Source organism: Ictidomys tridecemlineatus, chromosome 15 (assembly GCF_052094955.1).
Source record: "Ictidomys tridecemlineatus isolate mIctTri1 chromosome 15, mIctTri1.hap1, whole genome shotgun sequence".
NCBI lineage: Eukaryota > Metazoa > Chordata > Mammalia > Rodentia > Sciuridae > Ictidomys > Ictidomys tridecemlineatus.
Window position 1 is genome coordinate 15,366,055 of NC_135491.1, and position 12,265 is coordinate 15,378,319.

The 12,265-nt window shown below is 54.1% G+C and overlaps 1 protein-coding gene across 1 annotated transcript; it reads left to right on the forward strand.

Moving 5' to 3' along the window:
- The first annotated feature begins 427 nt into the window (after nt 1–427).
- On the forward strand, nt 428–4,759 carry Ppp1r14a (protein phosphatase 1 regulatory inhibitor subunit 14A). The gene is made up of 4 exons (XM_005340511.5): nt 428–885; nt 3,207–3,287; nt 3,816–3,848; nt 4,519–4,759. The coding sequence occupies exons 1-4, from the start codon at nt 685–687 to the stop codon at nt 4,645–4,647; spliced, it is 444 nt and encodes a 147-aa protein (XP_005340568.3). The 5' UTR covers nt 428–684; the 3' UTR covers nt 4,648–4,759.
- Nucleotides 4,760–12,265: the final 7,506 nt, after the last annotated feature.

Sequence of the window (12,265 nt, forward strand, 5' to 3'; positions counted from 1 at the left end):
GCTGCTAGGCAAGCGCTCTACCACTGAGCCACAAGCGCAGCCCCCCAGGACAGGCTTTTTACATAGTGTATTTACTATCTGTCTCCACTGAGTGCCAACTCCACGAAGCCCGGGCTTCATTGTTCCACCTCTTGTTCCTAGAAGGCGCTCAATATGTGTTGACTGGGGCAAGTGAATAAACTGATGGACGGTGGAGCATCAATGATCGTTTTGCGGTTTGCCTAGAGTACGATAGGCCAGCACCGCAAAGACAGGGGAGAGAGAGAAGGAAAATACAAGGAAAGACGGCTCGAAGTCTTAAGGCTTGACCCGCCCCCGCCCCCGCCCCCTCCTAGTAGCGAAGGCTCCTGCACGACCAGCCGCGGCCACCAGAGGGCACAGACTGCCCGGGTCCCCGAGTCCGTCCCGGGACCCCGCCCCCGGGATGCAGGTCTGGGGAGCCCCAGCGGCCCGGCGGGGCTCCCGGACCCTACCCATACCTGAGGCTGTCACGTCTGCGGGCTTCCAGACCCGGAAGTGGCCTGTCCTCGCCGCTGCGCGCGGAGAAACTGAGGCCCGGGCGGAGGGGGCGGGGCCGCACCCCCTCCCCCGCGCGAGCCCCCGCCCCGCGGCCCCGCCCCTCCGGTAAGAGGCCCCCAGGCGCCCAGCGGAGGCCACTGCGCGGCGCTGGCCGGCGGCTGCGGGATGGCAGCGCAGAGGCTGGGCAAGCGGGTGCTGAGCAAGCTGCAGTCCCCATCGCGGGCCCGCGGGCCCGGGGGCAGCCCCGGGGGGCTGCAGAAACGGCACGCACGTGTCACCGTCAAGTACGATCGGCGGGAGCTGCAGCGGCGGCTGGACGTGGAGAAGTGGATCGACGGGCGCTTGGAGGAGATGTACCGCGGCCGGGTGAGACGCGGAGGGTCCCGGGCCGGGCTGCAGCGGGGTGGGTGGCCCGGGTGCGGGGTCCGCGTTGCACGGTCCGCGATGCACGCGCATCCCGCTCCACACCGGAGGTCGCACGCCCCCGGGCAGCACTCATCCAGGCACTCACCCGCCTGCACTCCAGGCAGGGCACTCTGCTTGTGGACAGAGACACACTTGGGTCCCCAAACATGGGTCCAAACACCTGGGAAGGGTCAGGGGGTTCGTCTACAGGAGGCGAGGAGGTAAAACTGAGGAACCAGGGCCACCATATCTGGCGAATGGGTGGGGGGAGGGGTGTCTTAAAGCCAAACATAGACATGGTGACCGAGGAGATAGATAGGACCACAGGGACACGCACAGCAAAGGAAGCAGCAGTGTACACAGATGTGCACGATGATAGAAGCTGCAGCCACGCATAAACAGAAGTGACAGCCACTCGCAAACTCACCAGCACAGGAGATGTGGGCACTTGTGGATTGCCATTCGCCAGGAGCTGCACCCCCCACCCAGGACACACTTGCCTTGGCCACCCAAACACACACCCTCAACACAAAGTGTTCCTTGGTAAAAGCTGTAGGGACGCACAGACATTGCAAGTTCCAATAGCTAGTCTAGGACACAGAGTGACTCAAGTTACACACATGTGTCTATTATCATCATGTCTTCTTTTTTTGGTTCCGGGGATTGAACCCAGAGTTTCACACATGCAAACCTCTGACAACTGAGCTGTATCCTTGGCACACGCATCTATTATTTCTTCTCTTTTTTTTTTTTTTTTTTGGTACTGGGGTTTGAACCCAGGGGCACTTAACCACTGAGCCACATCCCAGCCTTTTTTTTTTTTTTTTTAATCTTGAGACAGGGCTTCACTAAGTTGCTGAGGCAGGCTTTGAACTCATGATCCTCCTGTTTAGCCTCCTGAGCATCTGGGATTACAGGCATGCGCCACCCCACCCAACTGCATCCATTATCTTCTAAAGAAAAAAATTCTTGCCATCTACAAATCCAATGACAAATACCACCACCACTCACAGACACAAATCTACAGCAATTATAGTTATACCATGACACAAAATATACCATTATACAAGTTATACCATTACACAAAATTGAGTAAGCTGTGGGTGCACCCAGACACAGAATTGCAGCTGCCCTCGGGCACGCAAGAGCATCAGCCACCCCTCCATATGTCCACACATAGCAGACGGGCACTTTGTCATTTGAGTCTGCTCAGAGTCATGAATGCAGAAAATAGCCCCAGGTTCCCAGTGGTCCTACAAGCACACAGCAGGAAGGTGGTAGAAGCCATGTCCCCTCACAGTGACACAAGGACCTCTCTCCTCAGACACATGTGTGGACTCACGGGTGATCAGACATTCCGTTGCTGGTGGTGGCATCCTATAATAATAATGGACAGCAGTCCCACAACTGGCCATGGATGTGTAACAATGAGACAAACACACCCAAGCCCCAGGCACGTGATGGACACTCTCTCAAGACCGACAGGCCCTTGTAGGAAATGGCCCAGATGATGCCACCAACCTCTCCACCTCAGCCAGCCTGGACCCTTGGCATCAAGCTCTGTGGCAGGGCCAAAGTCACACCCGTCACCCATCCAGACAGCAGGACTTCGGGTGGGGAGGAGAGACTGTAGGCACAGGGATCCCTTGCTGGGGACAGCTGGACCCTGTTCCCAGCAGGGGTCCTGAGCCAGACATCTTTTGGGCCACTGCCCAGTGAGGCCGAACACTCTTGGCTCACTCCTGACTATCTCACTGCCCACCTCCGGAGGCCTGGGTGGTCATCTTCCTGGATCCACCCAGTTGCACTTTGGCCTCTAGCCCCATGGGTTGGCCCTGGGCCCTATTCCCACTTGTGTCCCTTGGGGGAAGGGGCCCGCCCCCTCAGGCTCCCCTCCCCCAGCACCTAGTGCTAAGACTTTTCCTTGAAAGGGCACAAGCCAGCCCCTCTCCCGAGTCCCAGAATATGACATTCCAAGACTTGACCAGGCCTGTTTTCCCCAGGAGGAACTGCGGCCAAGGGGACAGACCCGTGCCAGCCCCGAGGCTCACCGGCCCAGGGGCCTAGGCATGGGGCTGGTCCAGGACTCTGGGCCTCCATCAACCCATCTGTCACCCCTCCCCCCCCAGCACCCAGATGTCCCGCCTTGGTGGTGCTGTCCCTGACTGCCACATTATTGCTCCAGAATCCGCCAGCTGGGCCCTGTGTTGGTGGGGCTCCCCCAGAGTCCTGGACAAAGGCAGGGAGGGAGGGAAGGGCCCTGACCTGCTCTCTCGCCTTAGGAGGCAGATATGCCCGATGAGGTCAATATTGATGAATTATTGGAACTGGAGAGTGAAGAGGAGAGAAGCCGGAAAATCCAGGTAGGTGGGGGAGAGCTGCCTCCCTGTCTTCCACTTTGGCCCTAAAAAGAATAGCCCTAGTTGACGTGTTCCTTGAGCACTTTACTGTGTGCTGCACACTGTACAGTTACCAACTGTTCATCCCCATAAAACCCTAGAAAGCAGGTGCGATTGTTATCTCCAGATATTGAGGAAAACGAGGCCCAGAGAGGTCAGATCATTTGCCCAGGATCACACAGCTCAGTAGGAAAACAGCTATGATTCAAACTCAGGCAGTCTGGCAGCCATATCCTTTTGGTCTTCGCTTTTCCAGGGTTAGAAAATGCATGAGTTTCTCACCCCCCTGGATCTGGTGATTCAATCCTGCCCCCATTCACTCTGTGAAGTCCCCCAGGCAGTGTTCCTTTCTTGAAACAGGTGGGAAGTCCACCCTGGGATCTGACTTCCATTTGTCTTGCTGTCTTGGGGCTCTGTTGGGAAAGGGAAGGGGTTGGAGAGGAATAAGTATTATATATTTACTGGGGTTTTTTGTGGGGTGGGTTTTTTTAGGGACTCCTGAAGTCATGCAGGAACCCCACAGAGGTGAGTTTTTGTCAGGAGTCCCAGGCCTTGTCTGGTCCCCCGCACCCTGATATTGGGGGAGGGAGTGGAGTGGGGTTGGCCAGTGGGGCTCAGCCCCCCCCAGCTCTTCTGCTCTCCACTGATGCCCTTTGTCTCCTCCTCCTCCTCCCTCCTCTCCCCATCTGCCACGGGGCTCCATTATAGGCTCCCTCTGAGCGCCTCCCCATCTGTCTCCGTCCCTGTCCCTGCCTCTTGCTGGGCCTGTCCTGGGGCTCAGCCTCTCTCCCTTCAGTGCCTCCTCCCAGGGGCCTCCAGCTCCTCCCACTTCCTTCCCTGCTTTAAAAGGGAAAAATATTCATGTTTCTCCAACCAGCTCCGGGCAGCCTGAGGGACAGACGTCACTGTGTCAGTCTGGCCTGGAACTATCTCAGGCCTCTGTCTCTGGGGACCCTCCTGGTCATCTCTTGGCCTGTGAAACATCACATGTCTCTGTGTCTCTGTGTCTCTCCATCTCGGTCTCTCTCCCTCTCTCCCTCTCTGTCTCTTTCCCTGGTCTCGGGTTCCTCCTGCCCCATCTCTGCCCCTTAATTTCCCACCGTCCCTCCCTACCCCCCCCCGCCCCCACTGAAGAGCAGGAAGCTGGAGAGCCCCATGCACGGGGCCCCAGTCTCAGCACCCCCCCTGTCCCCAGGACTTCGTCCAGGAGTTGCTGGCCAAGTTGCGGGGCCTCCACAAACAGCCCGGCCTCCGCCAGCCCAGCCCCTCCGCCGAGGGCAGCCCGAGCCCCCTCCAGGACCAGACCCGGACGGCGCCCCCCTGACCCTCCTGGCCTCGCTGACCCCGCGCTCCCCAGCACTGCCCAGCCCCCCAGCTTGTGGATAAGTTGTATTTAATGGTTCTGTGACAATAACACCACGTGCCTGTTTTCCCTCTCGGTGTCTGCCCCCGTGTCCCTGCAGCCCCTGGCCCAGCCTCCCTCTCTCCTGCTGGGGCCGTGTGTCCCAGCGCCCGCAGCTGGCCCCGCCAGATGGAGGCTCGCTCCTGGCCAGGGAGCCTGAGAACAGGCCCTGCTGACCCCGCCGCGCCTTGGGACTCACATCCTGTCCTCCCTGCCTCCCCTCCCTTGCCTGGCCCCGTCCCAGCCAGCAGGGTCCCTGTGGGCCGCCCAGGACTGCTGGGGACAATGACACCCTAGACCTCTGGGCCAGGGGAGATACACACGACCCAGTGTGGCCCTCATCACCCCGGCACGGGTGGTCACAGAGCAAAGGGCGTGAAGCGTGCTGGGCGGTCACTGTGTGCCGGGCGGTCACTGTGTGCCGGGTGTAGAACTGAAACCACCCAGAGTCTACTCTTGGTGGCCGGAAGGTGCTCACTCACTGGTCAGAGAGCAGCACCCGGGTCTCAGGGAGGTACACTGAATGGCCCCAGGCACTTGGGAGAAGCCATTTCCCCTTGAGGTGGTAAAATCCTGGAGGAACTTGAAGGCCAGACTTTGGAGGATGGGTGACATGGTATCTTGAGGACCCTCAGCTTGTGGGAAGGGGGATGGACATTGGGGCTGAGCCAGGGAAAATCCTGGATATTGGCAGGGCCTTCCTCCAATCAGGACAGACCACCACTAATGAAATCCTCCTGATGGCGGGGAGGCTGGAGGTCAGGGGAGGGGCTGGCCCTGGGAAGTGGTTAGTGGCTGCTAGCAAATTTTCAGGAGGCCATGGCCTGAGTGGTTTCCAGCTGGGTCAGTTCAGAGACAGTGGCAGGGCTCAGCCTGGGCAGGGCCAGAGCCAGGGCATCTCTCTCCTCTACCAACCGAGCTGGGCTCCTCTCCCCTCCTGAGCCATCCAGCCAGGATCAGCTGCCATCCTGGAGGCTGGGCCACCCAGAAGAGCATCTGGGAGTGGCTGGTCCAGTCCAGCAGGAGGCCACACTGTCCCTGCACACAGCCACCAAAGCCTCCCAGTCTTCAGATAAATGCAGAGAATGTGAGGATGGAGGAGTCCCAGAACACCCACCTTGGGCCAGGGATCTCTTTCTACTTCCCTCTCACAGAACCTGTTTTTGGTTCCTCTTCATGGTGGGGACAGCATGTGCTTGCAACCCAGGTTTTGCTGGGTGCAGTGGCACAGGCCATGTTCCTAGTGCCTCCGGAGGCTGAGGCAGGAGGTTCTCAAGTTTGAGGTCAGCCTCAGCAATTTAGTAAGACCCTGTCTCAAGATAAAATAAAAGGGTTGGGGATGAATCTCCATGATAGTACCCCTGGGTTCAATCCCCCAGTTACCTTCCCCACCAACCAGGTTCTAAAGTCCTGGGGTACCACTGTTGGACTTCTCAGTTTCCTCATCTGGGAAATGGGAACTTGGGAGGAAACTGCGGTCAGGCAAACAATACTCATTGTTATCCACTTTATAACTGGGGGGAGGGGTGGGTCATCAGCTCCTGCTGCCGCCATCCCACAGCAAGATTTGGAAACACTGAATCGGACGGAGGCCCTCTGATATGGAAAAGCCCCAAGGAACACAGTGGACCTGCCCCACCGCCCCCACACTGAGGCCGCACTAGTGCCTCCCTCCCACAGTCTGTGGTCTCCTCCCCACACCACAGCAAGATGACACTTTTTGTCACACCCCACTGCACCCCTCCCCCAGTCTCCATCCGCCCCATTCCCTGTTCCTCTTTCTGCCAAAGATCACCGTTTTTATATTATTTTTATTTAATTTGGTTCTGGGGATTAAACCCAGGGTGCTCACCCATGGGGACACATCCCCAGCCCTTTTAATACTTTGTCAGAGGTAGGGTCTTGCTGAGTTGCTTAGGGCCTCGCTAAATTGCTGAGGCTGATTGAACTCGCAATCCTCCTGCCTCAGCCTCCCAAACTGCTGGGATTACAGACATGCGTCCCCGCGCCCCGCCTTCCTGTTAAATTTGAAATGATCCGTGAGTTTATTTTATGGTCTGTCTACACTTCCACGTCTACAGAATACACACTCCTCGCCGGCTTTGTATTCCTAGCGTGGAGACCAGCGCCTAGCACACAGCGGGTACTTCTGCAGGAACAGCGCCCCTGGTGGTCACACCCCGCATTGCAACCTTCCTTGTGTGGACGGGTGGGTAACGGCGCCCCCTCGTGGCCGTGTGAATTGGTGTTAAACTAGACGCGGGCGGCGGGATACTGCAGAGTTCTCCCAGCTGTTGCCATTTCATCAAAAGAGGAGCTCAAGCACCATTTGACTCAGGAGGCCAAGGCAGGAGGATCGCCAGTTCAGAGCTAGCCTCACCAATTTACGGAGGCTCTGAGCAACTTAGTGAGACCCTGTCTCAAAATAAAAAATAAAAAGGGCTGGGGTTTGACTCAGTGGTTAAGCACCCCTGGATTCAATCCCTGGTACCAATAAGTAAATTAATAGCGGTGGGGATATGGGGATATTGTTCAGTGATGCAGGATCCTGGATTCAATGTCCAGTTCCAAAAAAAAAAAAAAAAAAGGAAAGAAAGAAAGAAACTCCAACAAAACAAGCAAACAAACAAACAAACAAACAAACAAAAAACCACAGCGAGTTCCAGAAGTAGATGCTGCAAGGCACTCATCCATTTTTTTTTTTTTGTACTGGACATTGAATCCAGGGTCACTGTGTCCTATCCCAGTGCTTTTTATTTTTTATTTTGAGTCAGGGTCTTACTTAGTTGCCCAGCCTGGCCTTGACCTGGTGATCCTCCTGCCTCAGGCTCCCCAATTGCTGGGATTACAGGTGTGCACCACTGCGCCCACCCACTCATCCGTCTTTACCTCTGATCAACACCAGAGTCAGAGGATCTCAGAGTCAGGCCATTCTTGAAGATATGACTGGGATTCACCATGGACTGAAATATCCCAGAAATGCTTCTTACTCTCATAACAAAGAGGACAGGAAGGTCTTAGGGAGGGGTTCTTATTGTTGATATGTCAGCCTATCAAGACAATCAATATTGGGGCTGGGGTTTTGGCTCAGTGGTGAGCGCTTGCCCTGCATGTGTGAGGCACTGGGTTTGATCCTCAGCACCACATAAAAATAAATGAATAAAATAAAGGTCCACAACAACTAAAATTTTTTTTAAATCAATATCATTTTGATAACACTGTCATTAATAATCAATTGAAACATAATTTTTTTAAAACCAGGTTATTCTCAAGAGCAACAAAAATGAAAAAGTATCTAACAACTTTTTAAAATTTTTTGTGATGGGTTGTTGCCATGTTGCCCAGGCTGGTCTTGAAGCTGGGTCTTACAGTGCTCCTTCCACCTCAGCCTCCTGGGTATCTGAAACCACAGGCATGTATTCACGTCAGCCGGCTACCGATTGACTTAATCAAGGAGGCATAAAATCTTGATGGGAAAAACATTACCAATAAACAATATAAAGATAATCTGGGAAAAAAAAAAGAGAAACCATCTTTGTCCTGAGTTAGGATATCGAAATATTCATTTGTCTCTTAATTAATTCATAAATCCAAAGCAATCTCAATCGGAGTTACAGATGAAATATTTCCCCCACTCAATAAACTTATTCGAAAGCTTGCTTGGGGGAGTAAAGTTGTTCAAATAGTTAATTCAACATTAAAAGGGGGAGGGAGGGCTTCTTGGCCAATATGGAGACACACTGCAAAGCTCTCGAGATGAACAGTGTGATTTGTACCAGACCGAAGCAGATACCAAAGGAACAAAGTAGAGTGCTCTCCACTGACCCAGGTATGTGTAGGGACAGAAAATTACATGGGGCTGGGGATGTGGCTCAAGCGGTAGCGCGCTCGCCTAGCATGCGTGCAGCCCGGGTTCGATCCTCAGCACCACATACCAACAAAGATGTTGTGTCTGCCGAGAACTAAAAAATAAATATTAAAAATTCTCTCTCTCTCTCTCTCTCTCTCCTCTCAAAAAAAGAAAAAAGGAAATTACATGGGGCTGGGGCTGCGTCTCAGTGGTAGAGTGCTTGCCTGGCATGTGTGAGGCCCTGGGTTTGGTCCTCAGAACCACATCCCCAGTCCACACCTCACCTCTTTATCCCTAATCCCTGTTTCACATCAGCCTTTCTTTTTCTTTTCTTTTTTTTCTTTTCTTTTTTTTTTTTTTTTTTTTTTTGGTACCAGGGATTGGACTCAGGGGCACTTCAGTTTATGATCCTCTGCCTCAGCCTCCCAAGTCACTGGGATTACAGGCACATGCCACAATGCCTGGCTTTGAAAGCCTTTTAAAAAGGGAGGGAAGACGGCTGGCTTGAGAGAGAGGAGATGTGACGTCAGAGGCACAGTGTGAGTGGTGCTTCCAGAAGGTAGAAAAGGCCAGGACGTGGGTCCTCCCAGACAGCCTTCAGAGATGATGAAAATCATTCCAAACCCCTGACCCTAGTACCATAGATGATGAGTGAAGTTTAAGCCTCTCAGTTTGTGACAATTTGTTACAGCAAACTTAGAAAACAAATGCAAGTGGTCCATAGGAGTCACTAGGAATATGATATTCCAGCAAAGAACTGAGGCGAGGAGAGGGTGAGCTACGTGAATATCTGGAGGAAGGGTATTTTGTAGGGGAAACAGCGTCTCACTGAGTTGCTAAGCACCCTACCATTGCTGAGGCTGGCCTTGAACTTATGATCCTCCCCTCATGCCTGGCAGTAGGAAGAGTGGTGCATGTGCATTGGGGTCAGCCTGCAGCAGTTCAAGTGTAGGGCTTCCAGTTGATTTTTATTATTGTTTGGTACCCGGGATTGAACTCAGGAGCACTCAACCACTGAGCCACATCCCCAGCCCTATTTTGTATTTTATTTGGAGACAGCATCTCACTGAGTTGCTAAGCACCTCGCCATTGCCGAGGCTGGCTTTGAACTTGAGATCCTCCTGCCTCAGCCTCCTGAGCTGCTGGGATTGTGGGGTGTGCACCACCGCACCTGGCAGGGCTTGCGATTTATTTATGATCTCCAACCAGAGACTGTGCCCCTTTGTGAGGATTTTCTTTCTTTTAGTGCTGGGGTTGGAACCTCTAGCATGCTAGGCAAGGGCTCCACCCCTGAGCTACAGCCCAGATGTTTTTTCATCATTTTTTTTGGGGGGGTGGTGGTGATTGGCAGTATCTATCCCTCTGGGTTACTGACATGAACATAAAACACTGAGCTGCACACCCAGCCCGTAGCTGGCGCTCAGTCATGGGACTTGGGAGGACAATGATCACAGCAGGTAGTTTCCAGGTGCCCCCAAGCTTCTGGCACTATTCTAAGTGCTTGTTCCCAGTGTCCGCACCTCGGATCCAGAAGGCTAGGACTCTTACTCCCACTTTACAGGTGAGAACACTAAAGGACCCCAGAGTATCAGCAAATTTCAGCAGAGCCTGGAGGGATCCCAGGGAGCTGAGCCCTTTTATGGCTCTATGGAAGCCCCCTACCCGGCCCAGCCCACCGGAGGCTGGCACCGTCTCATCTTTGTTTCTTCTTTCTGTTTGTCTCTGGACACCAACCCAGAGTCTCAGGCCCTTGGGTTCCTTTGAAAGGGTTGGGGACTTACTAAGGACAGATTCTGGGATCAACCTTTGGACACGCGGAATCTACAGGACTGGGAGGTGGGGGATGGGCAGGGATGGCGTTTTCCTGATCCAGGAAGTCTGCAGCCCCCCCTCCCCCCCCAAGGTATTAGCTTCTCCCTGTCACCAGGCAGGGATGCTGAATCTGCATGAGGGCCTGGCCCACGTCAGCCAGAGCTTCCTCCCTGGTCCCTGGGGAACTGAGTCCTGTTGCCCAGGGTGGGTGGTGAGAGGACCTGTGGGGTTCGGTCTTCAAACATTAAAAAAAAAACTCTGTCCCAGGATGATGCTCAGGAAAAGTTAAGCAGTGGCCCTGATGGTTTTTGTTACTTTACTGTTGCTTCCCCGGTACCGTGTGGCCACACCAGCCCCACCTTCTTAGTGCCTTCTCTAGGCAGAAGAGCTCTTAAAGCCTGTCTCAATGTCCCAAGGGCAGCTCAGGCGTTCAGGGCTGCAGCCTCTGAATATTAGAGGGACTAGAGGGACTGGTGGGGGTCAGCAAATGCTGGGCTCCAATGCCCATGCTGTCTGGGACAGTTTCCTAGGGATTCCAGGTCCACTGGAGACTATGGGGGCTGGGGGGGAGAGAGAGAGAGAGAGAGAGGTGAGAGACAGAGAGTCTGGAGCCAGGTCCTCAACAGGGCTGGAAGCTCAGGATGGAGGGCCAGTGTCTACCCTCCTGGCCTCCTCCAGCTCTCCCCTGTCCGAGGATGGGGGAGCTGCCTCTGCCAAAGACTGGAGCACAGTGCCCTCTGGTGGTCACACCCTTAGGTTGCGGGGTTAAGGGAAAGGACCCATGGTTGAGCTGACTGCTGGGATCTGGGTGTATTCCCAGGACTAGATCAGGCATCAGAGACCCAGGAGGTGGGAGCAGAGATGCTGCCTGGTGTCTGGATAGGTCAGGGGTCAGGACTCAGGATGATTTTCACACAGATCAGGGGTCCCCTCCTCTAGAAAGGCCTCCGGGACCCTCAGTATGGGTCAGGAGCTGCCTCTGGGATCCCGCCGCCTCCTGCACCTCCCAGGTCCCTGAGATCTGTGGCTGCCATTGCCAGGTGATATATTTGTCACCCCACTGGACTGGGAGCTTGTGGCAGAGTCTGGGGTCACTCCATCACAGCTGTGATCCCAGCACGTGCCCACAGGGCTGGCAACTATGATGGTCTAGGAATAGTGAACGTGCTGTTGATCTCTCCCAGCTCTCTGCCTTGAAGTGACAGCTCTAGATCCTCTGCTGGGGGGTGTCCATCATAGAACCCCCAGCCTGCCCCCACTTCAGGTTGTCCACAGCCTGAGACCCACCTTACCCTCTCTCCCTGATGGGTTCATGGCTTGGAGCTCAACATCAGGGAGGGACATGGAGCATTATGACTAAATGGGACATTTGTTTATTCATCAAATAATTTGGAATACCCGCTATTTATCATGGCTTTTTTGGGGAGTGGGGTGGGGACTAGATCTCACTATATTTGTGAGGCTGGCCTCAAATTCCTGGGCTTAAGAGATCCTCTTGCCTGAGCCTTCCAAGTAGGACTTCATGTCCTGTTTTGGGTAGTAGGGATGAGACCGTGTCCTACTGTGTGGAGGCAGGCTAAAGAACTAAATATCCACATAAGGCGGTAACAGACTATGGTATGTGTTCAGAGGAAAAACATGGTATTTCAGAAGACAGAATATGGGGGCTGCTATTTTACCTAGGGTTGTGTCTGAGAAGGTGACATTGAATCAGAGACCTTAATGACGTGAGGAATGGAGCCATGAGGGCATAATAGGAGGAGCATTTTAGGCAGGAGAATAGCAAATGCAAAGGTCCTGTGGCTGAAGTGAGGCTGGAATATTCTGGGAACAGGGTGAAGGCTGGTGTGCAAAGTTAGCCAAGGAAGTTGGAGAAGG